Source organism: Pteropus vampyrus, unplaced genomic scaffold (assembly GCF_000151845.1).
Source record: "Pteropus vampyrus isolate Shadow unplaced genomic scaffold, Pvam_2.0 Scaffold79, whole genome shotgun sequence".
Lineage (NCBI taxonomy): Eukaryota > Metazoa > Chordata > Mammalia > Chiroptera > Pteropodidae > Pteropus > Pteropus vampyrus.
The window spans coordinates 6,746,208-6,763,497 of record NW_011888860.1 but is presented as its reverse complement, the minus strand read 5'-3'; the positions used below and the strand labels follow the sequence as shown (position 1 = coordinate 6,763,497).

Sequence of the window (17,290 nt, the reverse complement as noted above, 5' to 3'; positions counted from 1 at the left end):
AAGAAATTAGACTACTATTTGACACTAGACACAAAAATTAACTCAAAATGAATCAAATATCTAAATATGAGACATGAAACAAAAAAATACATAGAAGAAAACATATGTACCTTGGTCTTAAAGAAGATTTTATGAATTTGACCCCAAAGGCAAGGGAATTAAAAGCAAAAATAAGTGAATAGGACTATATCAAACTAAAACATTGCTGCACAGCAAAAAAAAAAAAACCATTGACAAAACAAAGAGGCAACCAACCGAACTGGAGAAGGTATTTGCAAACAATACCTTCGATAAGTGGCTAAGATCCAAAATATATAAAGAACTCATACAACTCAACAACAAAAAAACAATTGAATAAAAAAAAAAATGGGCAGAGGACTTGAATAGACACTTCTCCCAAGAAGACATACAAATGGCCAACAGACACATGAAAAGATGCTCAACTGCACTAATGATAAGGAAAATGCAAATCAAAACCACAGTGAGATACCACCTTACACCTGTCAGAATGGCTACTATCAACAAGACAAGGAATAACAAGTGTTGGAGAGGCTGCAGAAAAAAAGGAACCCTCAGACACTGCTGGTGAGAATGTAAACTGGTACAGTTACTTTAAAAATCAGTATGAAGGTTCTTTAAAAAATTAAAAATAAAGCTACCATATGACCCAGCAACCCCTCTTCTGGGTATCTACCTTAAAATTTTAAAAACATTTATTCCTAAAAATATATATACCCCTATGTTCATTGACGCATTATTCACGGTGGCCGAGACATGGATACGAGTGTCCTTTGATAGATGATTGAAGAAAGAATATGTGGTACATATATACAACGAAATACTACTCAGCCATAAGAAAAGATGAAATACCACTATTTATGACAATGTGAATGGATCTTGAGAATATTATGCTAAGCGAAACAGTCACATGCAAAAAATCAAGAATCACATTTGCAATGACACGGATAGACTTAGAGGTTATTATGCTGAGTGAAATAAGTCAGACAGAGAAAAATAAATACCTTATGATTTCACTTATATGTGGAATCTAAGGAACAGAATGAACAAATTAATCAAAAACAGACTCACAAATATAGTGGACAGTTTGGTGACAGACAGAGGGAAGCAGGGTTGGAGGGCTTTGAGAATGGGATGAAGGATTAAAGAAGTACAAATTAGTAGTTGATAGTTGGGTACAAGGATGGGGAGCATGGCACAGGGAATGCAATTAGCATTAATATGATGGCTAACTGGAGGGCCAGGGGAGGGAGGGAGCAATTGGGGGAATCGTTTTATGAACAATATAGATGTCTAACCAATGTACCATATACTTGGAATTAATTTACATAAGTAAATGTATTTAAAAAAATAAATTAAAGAAAAAGTCAAGGACCATATGATTTCACTCATATGTGGGATTTAAAACAGAAGGCAACAAACGAACAAACAAAACAAACTAACAAAAAACTCGTAGACACGGACAACAATATAGTGGTTGGTTACCGCAGAAGAGGGGTTGGGAGAGGTAGAAGAGGGTAAAAGGGGTCAAATATTCAGGGACAGAAGGCAACTTGACTTTGGGTGGTGAATACACAATGCAATATACAGATGGTGTATTATAGAAGTGTGCCCTTGAAACATATAATTATATTAACCAATGTCACTCCAATAAATTTAACAAAATTATAAAACAAAGAACCATTGCTTTGGAAGATGTCACACATAAGGTTAATTAATTCATAAGGCCACTGACAGCCTCATTTCAAGAATCATGAAATTCTATGGGTTTATGAGATAATCCTAAAATGTTCATTTTAGCTAGTATTTTGAAACTCCTAACATCAACATGGTGGTCCTTAGAGATTAGAAAAGAATGTACATATCTGATGGGCTGGCATTATATCTACTTTTTGTTTAAATCTCTAAATCTCTCAGTAGGCACTCAAATTTTTTGAATGATTGATAGTTTTGTTTTTAATACACTTCTATAATCCTGAAACAAACCTTAAAACCTTACAAATGGCTGATATTTTAAAGGCAATTTTAATAAAGTCAAGTTTTCTATAATATTTCATTCAAAGTTAAATGGAGTGTAACAGGTTTAAGTGTTTAATTTCTTAGTGTTTATTTCCCAATGATACCTTCCCAAAGAAAATTAAGCACCTTGCAAAAGACCACGTATTAAAAATAAGCACCAAATTATCTACATAGCAATGTTAATATAACTCTTCCACAAGCTTGCAAATTTAATTGCCTCATACTTTCATCTTAATTTCGCTAAGCAATAATCACTCTAAAGTGATTTCTTTGTATTTCATAGAAATTTAAGTTAGCATACTTAAATCAACAGGCATGGTCTTGCATCCTACCTTAATTTTTCTATATCCTTGTAAATTTGTTCCAAGAACAATTTTGGGGGGAAAGGTAAGCATTATTTCTACTACAACACCAAACGAAAGCAAATTACATAGAACATACATGAAAAAACAATTACCCGATTCTATCATGAAATACAATTATAAAATGGTACCTTGAAACAAGCTTTAAACTGAATAATTGATTAGAATATACATCTCTAAGTGTATATACAAATCATATAAAATATATCTGGACTATATCTAAAAATGACATCCAAGAAAAAAATTATACTAGGCCCCATTAGGCAATTTTAATATTTATATAATCATACAGTGTTCTAGGGGTTCTCAAATATTGATGAAATGACTTGATAATGTGACAAACATAAGTTATAGCGAATAGTTATTATTAACCTACAATAATTGTCATAATGGTAACCTTTACTTAGCACTTGGAAAGGGTTAGGCACTATGCTTGTGTTATTACTATTATATTCATAATGAAGGGAATGGGGTTTAACTAGCTTCCATAATTTGCCCAAGGCTACACAGCTACTAAGTGAGAGAATCAGAATTAGAATTTTTAGAACAATCTAGGAAAGCAAACAAACACACATTATTAACTCTAAAGTACCAAAAAAATCAGCAATTATTTATATACAGTAATTTATATTTAAATACATATAAGAAGCATTCTTTCCATTTGCTAAATCTGGCATTAGCTGGGTAATCTTGATTTTGTTCATTATATAATCACTATAAAATATTACTTCCTACAGGTATTTTTTGATGGTGAGACTGCATCAACATTTCAACTCTCTAAACTTGGTATGTGATAAGGCCTTAAATGTCATCAAATGATTCATAGCACTGTTTTAGTAAAATGCTCTATGACTTTAAAATGAAAACCATGGGCCTTTACTATTATTTTCATTTTTCTATACAATATTACAATTTTTTTTCCTAGTTAGACATGAGTATAAGACTAGACATGAGTATAGATTACTCCTGACTATAAAGAAAAAAAAATAGAACTAATATTTCCTTATCTAAATACAGCTCACATCACCTTACAAAGGAGAAAAGTTATTTTATTCTCTTTATAGATATTTTAAAACGAATGTTGAGAAACCTACTGAAGAATTCTAACAATGAACAAAGTTCAGAATCCTACAGGTTTCAGCTTAAACATCACTTCTTCAGAGAAGCCTTCCCTAACCATTTGCTCACATAAAATGAAGACAACTCTACCACCAGAACAAGCCTTCAAGTCATTTTTCTCCCAAAACAAAAAGTATGTCACCTAGTTGAACTCTTGGTCAGTCAAAAGACCCTTACATTTGTTCAGAATATACTTCTGTTTACTATTATAAGACTTTTGAACCTAGATATCTTTTATTGTGAACTGGTAACTAGAATGGAACAGACTCTAGTCTGACAAATTTAGAATTACTATATTATGAACTGAGAGTCTACATAAGAGCACTAAAGTCAACCCAAGAAATATACCTAATGCTTTGGGATCTCAGAAGGAAGAGTGACAGCATATGTCCACAAGAACCTGTGAAGTCTTTTCACAGACTGAAATGGGTACCCACCTTTGGGCTCAAAGCTATCTTTTAGCTCTTCATATTTTCTCACCTGGGGAGAATATTCTAACTTTAAAATCACCTCTAAAGGGATTGATAACTTTGAAATTTCTCTCTGTAGCCTTTCCTTCTTTCCAGAGGTTCTGCAGTGCTCGTATTTGCCCACTGGGCATTTGCACTTGGATGCCTGTCTTGCTATCATCTCCAATTTATTCTGAATTTAATGCCCCTTATTTCTATTAGTGGTACACTTATCCTTCAAAGCTCAAATCACAGTTCACCAAATTCAGTTAGGTTCTTCTTCACAATACCTCTTCCATGAATCCTGTCCCGTAGTTTGCTTTTACTTCCAGTAGTATCCTGGATTCATTAGCATAAAAAGATCTACTTTATTAGCAGAGGCTATTCCTATGACTCAAGGAGACCAATATTCCTAAAGCACAGCTTTTACCACATACTTCTTTGCTGAAAAGATGGATTCCTTAACTCTAAAGGAACATATCTAGGATGGTTAATGTCATGGATCACCCTCACTGGGCCATAGGGTGTGTTCAGCTATCTGGCTAAACAGTATTTCTAAGTGTGTCTGTGAGGGTGTTTCTGGAAGAAATTAGCATTTGAACTGATGAATTGAGTAAAGCAGATGGCCATCCGGTGGGCATCACCCAATCCACTGAGGGCCTGAAAACAACAAAAGGCAGAGGAAGGCTGAATTTTCTCTTTGCCTGACTGTTGAACTGGGATACTAACCTTCCGACCGCAGCACTCCTGGTTTTCAGGCCTTCAGACTTGGACTGAAATCCACATCTTCTGCTCTCTAGCTCTCAGGCTCTCAAACAACACTGCCAACCCTCCTGGGAACCTAGCCTGCAGATGGTAGGACTTCTTAACCTCCACAATCCCATGACACAATTCCTCAAAATCAATCTCATTCCTATTGGTTCTGTTTCTCTGGAGAACCCCGACTAATCAATGTCCTGGTGATAAAGTCCCTCCAGGTAAGCCTCAAACTCCCTTTTTAACTTTTTATTTCTCATTACTGCTCCTTTATTTGTTTACTCCCCTCCCCAGGCCAACTTAATATACTCACTATCCCAGAATATTCCATAAACCTTCCAACCTCTGAAATGAAAATGACACCATAAGCCTGTTTCTAAAGCAATTAACATATTAGATTCGGAATTTCACCAATCTGTTCTAGTGATTAATTCTTAAAAAGTAGATACATTTCTTATAAAAGAGAATTCCAGAAAATTAACATTATAAATTCTGTAATTCATTTTTCATAAAAGCCACAAAGACTTAAATATATTCCTCCTCTTTGATCTAGTAATTCTATATAATGATTTAAATGTTAAAATAATAATAAATCTTCAAAACTTTTATATAAAAATACCCACTGAAGCATAAATTCTCAAAATTATATAATATGAGAAATATTTAAATAAATTACCTTAGAGTCATATGGCAATGTAGCTGTTAAAAATATTTTCTTGAAGGATAAAGACATAGGAAGTATTTATAGTGTAATATTAGGCTGAAAGAATTAGAAAAACAATATGTGTAGTACAATCTCAGTTTCGTAAAAATACACCCACACAATGTGCACAGAACACACCAGTGTTTATAAACAATTGCCTCTGGACACTAGCGTTGCAGGTATAATTCATAAATGTAGGCATATAATACATAACACAGTTCAAAACTCACCTTATCAGACTTGATTCTTGGCAATGCAGGCTTTCTGTTTCATAAATATTGTAAATAAAAGTCTCCACCAGAGCAAATATGCTTCTAAAAAGACCTCCTATTACGAATACTCTATGTTGTTGCTGCAGTGGGAAGGTTTTTATTGGCTCTAGTTTGGTGCCCAAAAAGAATATTCTTCTCCATTTTTCAGAAACCTTTTTCTCCATAGTTAGCTCTTTTTTCATATTCCATCTTGTTTTTAATATCCATTCACATTTTTCATACCCCATCCTCTTCTAATCCCAAACTCTAACATCTAGGATTAAAACCTATCTGCTTGCTTTCCTTCTTATAGTCTGAAGTTTAATTCTTTCAATTCCACTTACATGTAAGTTATAGAATCTTTTGCTTTATCAGCTTCTGGGTTGATAATGGCTATATGTACTCTTGTAATCCTATGACACCTGGATTAAATTCACTGTAGGTCTTCTATAAATATTAGTTGAAATCAGCACTATTGCCACCATAAAAAGGGTCCTGGTTACATCTAAGGGGAAAACAGTAACATCCTGCATATTTCTAAATGACACACGTGTTTTCTCTAACTCAGTTCCTGTTATACTCACCTACTGTAAACTTTAGTTACTAAATTGTTGATCTGTTTGTCAATTTTGTATTTTCGGTAATCTTCCAAGCCATCTTTAATTGCGATAATTATAAGGACCACCACCAGAGGCAGCATCGTAATTTCCTTTTGGAAGGCTTCTACCAAAGGCACCCAGTTCAGAACGACTAGAAACAGGAAATATAAATTGGCCGCTCTACAATCCAAACACATATAAAGAGGTGTTAACAAATCACATAAATGCCTAAATTGAAAGAGGCAAAATATCTTTAGAGTGCTTTCCTACAAGTTTCTATTAGTTGATTTTGGATGCTACGAAATAGAGAACTAGCAAAATCATATCTGAATGAACAATTTATTACTCCTGTAGATATCTAGCTCAAGGCATACTTTAATAAATAAGAGGTATTATTTATTAAATACATCATAGTAAATATTGGAAGGTGACAGTCTTGAGTTTTGTAACATGATATAAAAGCATAATAGAAAATACTATTTTCTTTTTAAAAGATCAAAAAATTTAGAAGAAATTCAGTTAATGCACTGTAAAAATAAACTTTTAAGTAACCCAAAAGTCTAGCCTTCAGAAGTTAATTTGTATGTCGAAAGGTCACATTCAAACAAGGCTCAACGTAAGTAGAAAAGAATGAGGGGTTTTTCCTGCCCTTGAGACCAAACTTTCAATGTCTGCTTTTATGCTATTGAGAACTACTTTTTCAGGAACTCTTCCTCCATTCCTCTATTTTATACATTAAGTACTCATCCACTGGCCCCTAAGGTGAATTCAAGTGGCCTCTTTCCTTAGAAAACAAAATCTCGATGCTGCATAGCCCTTGAAAAATATGGTAACATATTTTTCCTGTTACCATCAAACTTCTCAAAATCTATACACATTTCTCATTCTTCACCTCCAACTCCTTTTTACTCTGAAAATTTCTTTCTTAACAACTTTTTGCTACTTTTTTGGCTTCAATTATTTCCATGTGGACTGCATTCAAACCTACAATGCTGGCTCTGAAATCTTCAAGTTTCATATTTGAATTCCATGAAGTGTACTAGATTGCAAACTCCATAAAAGATAGAAACACCCATAGCATTTAAAGGTATTAATTCAACAAATTCACATTTATAAACATATCCACTGTTCAGTAAGTGCATATAGAACATATACAGAGTGAATAATAAGAATGAATAATGACTAATGAGAATCTCTATACTCACACTAGCATCTCAATTTCAACATTTACAAAAACAAAATAATCTTCCAGTGAAGCTTCTTTTTATTTCTGTCTTTATCCGTTAATCCTCCTGGTCATCTCTGCTCAACAGGGTCACATCATCTTGTTACTTAATTCCCCATGACTAATCCACTAATCCATAGTATCTATGATAGATTATCCTTCTTTTCATTCCCACATTGATCTATGCTCAGGTCTCCATTACTACTCACCAGGACATACACAGTACCTTTCTAAATGTTCTCTCTGCCTTCCATTTGCCTCTCATTGTACTAGGGGGAAGGCGAGGACTACTTCCCAGACTGCAAGCAAACCTGCGCTACTGCCTTTCTGCTTTTACTCATACTCCTTCCTCCATCTGAAATGACATCTCTGCCTTGAAAATCTCACTTACCCTCTATAATTAAGTTCAAATGCCACTTCCTCTTCTATTGCTCTAGCTATTATTATTTCTCTTTTTGAGGCTTCCATTCTACTTGGAAGCATTTTATAATGCTCGTCACACCTACTAGGTCTTTTCGTTGTTTGTATACACATCCTATTTCTCTTGCTAAACAACAAAGTCCATAAGAAGCACCATTTAGACTTGCATTTCCTTTAGTGCTTAAATTCATAGGAGAGCTTCAATAAATACATTTTAGGCTGAATTATATTGTTGTTTCACCTAATAACTTCTTACATTTGCATTTTCTTCAGAGCTCTACTTCTCCATATTACCAAGTAAGGACAAGCTAAAATTAAAATGCAATGTGGTTTAGTGGAAAGAACGTAAAAGCAAGAGTGAGAAGACTCAAGGCTATAGCCTTTGACTGCTACTTATCACTGGCACAGCACTGGCTAAATTGTAGTGTCAAACTTAGTTTCCTAATATATAATGAGGATAATAATATCTTCTCCGGTCAAGAGAAAATATCTTACCAATGATAAAGTGCTATGTGAATGTAGGGGGTCATCATTCTACAAGACTCCACTAGAATCATCAAAGATTAATTATGTCGCAAGTCTTAGGCTTAGGTAATATACAATGTTATGAAAAATCTTCTATATCAACTAGAAGGACGAGGGAAAAATTTTAATCATTTCTATAAATAAATGAATAAATAAATAAATAAATAAGCACATGTAAAAGAAAAATATATATAATTTTTTTTTTTTCAAAAAATAAAAGTACCTGTGAAATTGTTCAAATAAATTTCTTGGCACAAAATTCAGAAGTGTGTACTTTGTAGTTCGTATTCGATTATTCACGTAGGTTCCAGAGAACTTTTCATAGTCTTCCTTGAAGTGCTGGAGGTGAGGAACCACCACCCTGTGCTTTCCTGCCAGTTTGGGGGTCTGAGAGGACTTGCACCCGCAGGCAAGCAGCGAGGAATAGTTGTATGGCCTCTCATTGTCATCCCTGTTTGTACTGCCCATCAGCCGTTGCCAGTGACATCGGGCCCATTGAAGAGGTTCAGTCATATCCAAAATGTGGTGAGATCCAGGTTGTGTAGGTGATCTGGCAAAAAAAAATAAACTCAATCCACTAAAATTCCTCATAAGTTTCTGGAAAGTCTTAAAGAATATTTAGGATAGTAAAATGAAAATTTTTTTTCTGTACCAAATAAATATGACCCAATGATTCAAGGTACAAATGGGAAAGCAAACTAGTAACCAGAACTCCATTTTAACCAAAAATCTTTGGCTGATCATATGATAATCTAATCAACAAGAGACAGCATCTAAAATGCCATTCCATAACTTGAAGCAAATAATTTGGGCAAATGTGTACAAGTTTCTAAGTAATCTGATCATCAGTTTTCTCATGTTTGAAACAGGAATGCTACATTTCAGGAAACTGTGAGGACTAAATGAATACCACTTAAGTCCTGCAGTGTAAAGCCTGATATAGAGTAGGCAGTCAATGAAACTCTTTGTGCAGATTACAAAAATGGCCACAAATTCTTTCCTTCCCTGTATGCATATCCCTTTACCCATCAAGTGGTGGAGTCTTTCTCTACCCATTGAATCTGGACTTGAGCGAGTGCCTTTCTTTGGCTAACAAAACACTAAACATGACACAAGCAGAGACTTGAAAAGTGCTTGCTCATGGGACTCCCACTGCTCTTGAGAACCCTGTGGCCACTACCATATGCATGAGCCCAGGGTGGTCTACTAGATGATGAATACACATGACCCACTCACTTCTTGGCTCCTGTCAACATATGGGTGAGGCCACTGACTTCCATCTGACTTCTAACACCTGAGTGTGCTCAGATAACATAATCTAGAGCAGAGATGAACTGTCCCAACAGAGCTCAGCCCAAACTGCCAACGAACCAAACTGTGAGTCAATAAATGTTACATCATCAAGTCTTGGGGTGGTTTGTTATAAAATAAAATCTAACTCTTATACGATCTCTTCCTTATTTTCCTTATTTCCGAGGTTTTCTTTTTTTCCAAGAAATTCAGCCCTGCCTACAATGTAAGCTTATTAATTAAAAAAAATAAAAAAGAAAAAACTCTAATATTTTTAAAAGCACACAGTATTCTAAGCACTTTGCAAAGCACTTTACATGCATTATCTTAATATTATAACATCAGTCTATGGCCATGCCACCCTGAATGTGCCTGATCTCATCTGATCTTGAAAACTAAGCAAGGTCAGGCCTGGTTAGTACTTGGATGGGAGACCACCTAGGAAGCCCAGGTACTATAGGTGTTTCTTTTTTTTTAGGCAAGGCAACCCTTGGTTGACCTCACAGATTGCAAGGACCTTGTCAGCTTACAATCCCTTATCTTTTTATTATTTTTTTATGCCTACAGCACCTGATCTTTCTAGGTGGTCTCCCATCCAAGTACTAACCAGGCCCGACCCTGTTTAGTTTCTGAGATCAGACAGGATTAGGCTTGTTCAGGGTAGCATGGCTGTAGACTTGCAGGCATTTAAAAACAAAAATAAAACTCATCAAATTAACATCAATCTGATAACACAGGTATTATTTCTATTTTACAAAAGAGTAAACGGGCTTAGAGAAGTTAACTTGCTGAAATTCATATGGTTAGTACTCAGATAAGGCTGATTCAAACCAAACCTTTCTAACTCAACAGTTTCTGCTTTTAACTGTCCATGAGCTACATTTATCTTTATAACCAGAGTAACTGGAATTCAGTAGATACCCAATAAAAGTTCATCCAGGAGGTAATGAGCATTTTAGTAAGCGTGTGGAGGGCAAGGTCTGGAGGCCTTGGTTTCTATCCTTGATTTATCAATGCCATTACATGTACTTATCCTCTTCGACTGGCGCTCACCTCTGGAGTCTTATTTAGTAAATCTACAAGTGTGTCCTGATGATGTGAATTGTTAACAAAAGACCCCAGATGAACCTGATTCAGGTGACCCATGACTTCATCTGGAGAAAAACTAGATTCATGGTCTAGAAGCTACACTAGGCTAGAAATACAGAGATGGTTAAGACCAAGCTCCCCTTCTCTAGGAGCTTAGGGTCTAGGAAAATAATAGGCATAGAAATATATAAACGCAACCCAGGTGCAAAATAGTGTTCAAGGCACTAAGGTAGTCTGGGCAAATTATTTACGCTTACTTTCTTTCCAAGTATTTTTCTAAGTGTGTAACATGTCAACTCTTTTCTCTGAAATGTTATGCTAATCAGAAATTAACAGTTTCCACATAAGGACATTAAAAATGTATCTAGCTTTCATGGATCTGAAATCATAAATCATTACCTTGCAGTATTGGAAGTTTTAGCCCAACTATATTAGGTACTTTTAGTGAATTAATGTTTTAATAATCCATTCTTGCTAACACATTTATTTCCTATATATTGGTCCTTAAGCAATCAAAGAGATTACAGTTACACAGCATCACTTTATTACTGCATTTACAGAAAATCAATTGAATCATAAATAATAATCTTCTAAAAATCCATAAAATCTTTAAAAATTACATGACCTAAAGTAAAATAATAACAAGAAATAAGAGCAAAAAATCACTTTTAATGGAAAGAATGCAATAGCCTCCAAATGTGTGTATTTGTGCCTGGATATTGGACCCACTATCTATAACTTCTATTATCAGTGAGAGAAAATATCCATAAAGTCGGTCCTACCATTTTTACACTAGTAACAGAAACAAGGAAAAAAAATGTTCTGTCTCTGTCCAGTTATTCTTTGGCGTTTGCTCTCTAAAATATTTGTTCATAGAGAGCTAAACGAACGAACATTCACTGGCCAAAATAATTCTATCTTTTCAACATAATTTTTAAAAAGCGTATCTTTGAAGTAATTTGCAAAGCCTGGTTTTCACTTCAGTATATAGAAATAGCTTCTAACCTAGATTAGGATATTTGGTCCTGCCCCAAACAGCCACAGAGACATTTGGCCTACACCAAAACATCCTTAAAATCTGGTCCTATTAAAAAAGTCTGTAAGCACATTTGGTCCATGCCAAATGGTCCCCGATATTTAATCCTGTCAAAAACATCTATGCTTAGAAAATGTCCTTGGGTTCAAATAGCCCATGTTTATTCATACTTTTGGTTTATAGGATTAATACATAAAAAATACTATCATGGATCAAAGACCTTTAGGCGTAGACCAGTGTCTAGGAGGATGTTTTGAACAGGACCAAATGTCCTGCAAGGCTTAACCTATAACTAGTGATGACAGTTTTAGTTATTAAACTGCTCATAACATATCTATAAATCTTCCCCAGAATAAAGATGTCAGATAGCGCTTTTCAGTGATTCAATAGATAATGTCAAATATTTAATATAAATATTAAGTGCTTTTCATGCATTTTTAAATATCAGGTGACCATTATGACGAACCTTAAATTTTTTACAAGGTTTAAATCAATACAATTTTATACTATTTCTGGAAACTTTAAAAGAGAAATTTTCATTTGTAATTACAGAAGATCCTTGAATAGCATTTAGTTCAACATTGTTTTGTTATAAGGTTGATGAAATACCATAGAATTTAACTTGTTTATATCAATTAGCCTATGGTAAGAGTGGTTTTGTTACAGGTCGTTTCACTTAAAGTCACAAAACCTATCAACAATGTTATGTGAGGACTTACTGCAAAATCTTATTAAGATAGGGGTGTGTGTATCCCTCTAGTATCCAAATCTCATACAGTAATATAGACTCTACTTAGTTTTAAATTTCAGAATACAATTTCTTGAGGATGCAATTAAACAAATATGACACATGGGTGATGTTAACTTCTGGTAATTCATGGTTTATCTAATAACCACATACTAGCAAAAATACTTACTGGCTTACAAAAACAATCAGCTTTTCATTCCGCATATCTACTCAAGAACCTTATTTTTTTCCACTCAGTTCCACAGAAACAAATCTATTACTAGAAGACATTTCATAGCCAAAGTATTCCTAGGTCCACCTTCCTCTGTACTTTTTCAAAGTCTTTAAACTTACATTAGTTGTTCTATTTAGTAACACACTGCCCCCTCTTTCCCCTGGCTCACTGCTCTTCTCAGCATCCTTCCTGAGCCATGGAATTTCTGTCCTATTTTCCAAGGGCAGGTGGCCTGCCATTTTGTAATGATTCTCTCTCCCTTCAGCACTGCCACTGTTTTCTTGAAAAGTGATTATTGGATCAAAGGACTGATCTACACGAGAGAAAAGTTACTAGTGTTCAAGAGATAGAAAAATAAAAGAGCAGGTGTAGAGGTAATTAACAATTAACATATGCTAAAATCCTTTCAAATTTCCAGCTTAGAAATTAAATCATCTTATACTGAGCAAGAATGACCAAGGATCTACTTAATCGCTCTAGCTCAGTGCTTTCAAAATTTGTTATTCACCAAGCAGTTAGAAATGCATTCTATAATGCAACCTGAAACACACATACGTATATAAAAGAAAAAAAGTCCTACAAAACAATTCCACCATTATTATTTGCAATGCATGCATTTTCTACTCTACAGTATTCTCTTTCATTCTCATTTATTCATCCTCTCTCCCCATCCTTCCCTCCCTCTCTCTCTCTCTTCATGTAGCTCCCTCATTTTAATACTGATCAAGACGCACTGAGTTGGTTCCAAAGTCCACTAATGTGCTGCTATTCACACTCTGGAAAGACACAGATTACATATGGCTCCACAATGGGTTGAAGAACATATCCACTTTCAGTTCCTTTTATGGCAGAAAGCATTAAAAGACAGCAGTTGGACTAGAAGGTTCTTGGGAAGGCAACACTTTACTCATCATAGCCAGGAGCAAGTAGCCTTTTAATCTTCCCCATCTACCCCAATAAACTTAAAAGTATATTAATTCCTAGAGGAGGTTCTGTTATTAATAATTCACATAAATATTCAGGAAAATTTCTTTAGGATATGAAAGAAAAGCAAATCAGAGTAAGTTGTACCTCATCAATAATCAGCAAGAACCATATTTTAAAGCTTAGACTTTAGAGATTATTTAATCTGGAAGTCACAAACCAGCAGCACTAAGCAAAATTCTGTCTAATGAAGTATTCTGCATCATACTGTTAGGAAATACATTGTTCCAATTTTTTTAAATGCAGAATATTTTTAAATGGAGATAAATTCACACAAAATATTGATAATTGGCTTCTTTAAAAACAACAACAACAACAACAGAATATTGGGTACATTTTTCACATGGTAACAATTATCAGAAGCTTTTTCACTATAGCTCCTGACCCTAAGCACTCTGCTTACCACTCTTTGACAAGTCAAATTCCTCCTGCTCTGTAGACCAAGGCTCAAATATCAGTTGCACTACTTATCAGCTATGTGACCTATGTAATTAACCTCTGGGACTCAGCTTGCTAATCAGTAAAATAAGATACCATTAAGAGTCATGGACACACTGTAGACAATGTTGGTCTCTCCTCTTTGGCTGTTTCTTCAGTCATAAATAAGGCAAAGCTGGAAACCCAGTAAATTGGTCTGTGTCCAAACTTTCAATATATTGCTTTCAAATTAAATAAAGTTGTCCAAGTTTAAGTAAATGCGCAGTTCAGTGTATCTGTTGACACTTGAGAAGTAATCAGCATTAAGGAGGATATAAATAGAAAACCAAACAATCACAAAAGACAGGCATGATATAAAATGACCTTTATGTTACCTGATCTCATCCACAACCATTCTCTCCAAAACTCATTCCAATTATGTTCATGAACAAACTATAATTCAGTTGTCTGGTGTTTACCAAGCTCCTCTGATAAGAATCTTCTGGGGACCCTGTTAGTCATAGTTGTCTAGGATCCACCCCTGGAGATTCTGATTCAGAGGAGCTAGATTGGGGCCCATGAATGGAGAATTCAGTTAGTACTCAGATGACGCATCAGGGAGGCTGCAAAGCATAGCCTATATCCTGCACCTTTGGAAATGCTGCCCTCTCTTTCTGGAGTGCTAGTCAGTTATATTGCCCATTTATCACAACAGCCCTACTAATCCTCTAGACTGTTTTAGCTTTTAACTTTGAAGTGGAGGACACTGATAAGGATCCACACAGGAGATACAGTAGGGCACTCCCTGCTCTGCTCACATTACAAACCTCAGCCTTGCTCAGTCACTGCACTTGTTACAGTGTGCATTCAGGTAGCTTCATTCTTCAAAGTCAGCGAATCTCTCTAATTCCTTTCCAGAGTCCATAGATTCTAATCTTAGCCAAAGTTAGATGATCAAGAACATAGTACTTATTCATTTCCAATTTGGATGCCTTTTATTTCTCTTTGTCTGATTGCTGTAGGTAGGACCTGCAATGTTATGTTGAACAGAAGTGGTGAAAGTGGGCATTCATGTCTTGTTCCCAATCTTAAGGAAAATGCTTTTAGCCTTTCCCCATTGGGTATAATAATGTTAGCTGTAGGTCTGTCATATATGGCCTTTATTATGTTGAGGTATGTTCCCTCTGTTCCCACTTTGCTGAGAGTTTTTATCATGAATCGATGCTGGATTTTTTTCAAATGCTTTTTCTCCATCTATTGATATGATTATATGATTTTTATCTTTCAATTTGTTAATGTGGTGCATCACATTAATTGATTTGTGGATTAAACCAACCTTACATCACACGAATAAATCCATCTTGACCATGGTGTATAACATTTTAGTGTATTGCTGTTTCAGTTTGCTAATATTTTGTTGAGGATTTTTGCATCAATGTTCATCAGGGATATTGGCCTATAGTTGTTGTTGTTGTTGTTGTTTTTTGTATTGTCTTTGTCTGGTTTTGGAATCAGGGTAATGGTGGCTTTGTAAAAAGTTAGGAAGGCTTCCCTCCTCTTGAATTTTTTGGAATATTTTGACAAGAATAGGTGTTAATTCTTTGAATGTTTGGTAAAATTCACCTATGAAGCCATTTAGTTCAGGACTTTTGTTTTTTGAAAGTTTTTGATTTCTGATTTGATTTCTGATTTGATTCCATTGGTGGTAATCAGGTTCAGATCTTCTATTTCTTCTTGATTCAGTCTTGGAAGATTGTATGTTTCTAGGAATGTATCCATTTCTTCCAGACTGTCCAATATGTTGGCATATAATTGCTTGTAGTATTTTCTTATAATCTTTTGTATTTCTGTGGAGTCCATAGTTACTTCTCTTTCATTTCTGATTTTATTTGTTTGGATCCTCTCTTTTTTTTCTTGATGAGTCTGGTTAAAGATTTATCAATTCTGTTTATCCTTTCAAAGAACCAGCTCTTGGTTTCATTGATCTTTTGTATTGTTTTTATTTTTAGACTCTATTTATTTCCAATCTGATCTTTATTATTTCCTTTCTTCTACTCACTTTGAGATTTTTTGTTGTCTAGTTCCTTTAGGTATGAAGTTAGACTGTTTGAGATTGTTCTTGTTCCTTGACGTAGGTGAAGTTAGACTGTTTGAGATTTTTCTTGTTCCTTGACGTTCCTTGACGTTCCTTGATGTATTGCTATGAATTTCCGTCTTAGGATGCTTTCACTGTGTTCCATAGATTCTGAGTTGTGTTTTCATTTTTATTTGTCCCTTGATATCTTTTTATTTCTTCCTCGATCTCATTGTTAATCCATTCATTGTTTAGTAGCATGTTGTTTTGCCTTCATGTGTTTGTGTATTTTCTAGTGTTTTTTTTTTTTTTCTTGTAGTTGATTTCTAGTTTCATACCATTATGGTCAGAGAAGACACATGATATTTCAATCTTCTTAAATTTATCGAGACTTGTTTTGTGATCTAACATGTAGTCTATCCTGGAAAATGTTCCGTGTGCACTTAAGAAGAATGTGTATTTGCTACTTTGGGGTAAAAACTCTGGAAATATCAATGAAGTAAAATTGTTATTATTTGAAGATGACATGGTATTATATATAGAGAACCCTAAAGATTCCACCAAAAAACTGTTAGAACCGATCAATGAATTCAATAAAGTAGGAGGATACAAAATTAATATTCAGAAGTCAATTGCATTTTTATACACCTATGATGAACAGAAAGAGAAATTAAGAAAACAATCCTATTTACAATTGCATCAAAAACAATAAATACTTAGGAATCAAACTAACCATGGAGGAAAAAACCTGTTCTCAGAAAATTATAAGTCGTTGAAAAAAGAAATTGAAGGAGATACAAATAAATGGAAGCATATGCTGTGCTCATGGCAGGAAGACTCAACATCATTAAAATGGCCATACTACCCAAAGCAATCTATAGATTCAGTGCAATCCCTATCAATATACCAATGGCATTTTTCAGAGAGCTACAACAAATAATCCTAAAATTTATATGGAACCATAAAAGATCCCAAAGAGCCATGGCAATCTT

The 17,290-nt window shown here is 34.7% G+C and overlaps 1 protein-coding gene and 2 pseudogenes across 1 annotated transcript in view; 1 reads left to right on the top strand and 2 right to left on the bottom strand.

Annotated features, from left to right (window-relative positions):
- The window catches only part of ATP10D (ATPase phospholipid transporting 10D (putative)), a 111,188-nt gene that overhangs the window by 68,892 nt on the left and 25,006 nt on the right, over nt 1-17,290 (bottom strand). Inside the window, exons 2-3 of the mRNA XM_011362811.2 lie at nt 8,670-8,996; nt 6,262-6,456 (exon numbers count right to left, since the gene is read on the bottom strand). Coding sequence (XP_011361113.1) covers nt 6,262-6,456; nt 8,670-8,959 — 485 coding nt within the window. The 5' untranslated portion in view covers nt 8,960-8,996. The remainder of the gene's footprint in view (nt 1-6,261; nt 6,457-8,669; nt 8,997-17,290) is intronic.
- LOC111741549 lies at nt 10,081-10,199 on the top strand (annotated as a pseudogene).
- On the bottom strand, nt 10,295-10,413 carry LOC111741545 (annotated as a pseudogene).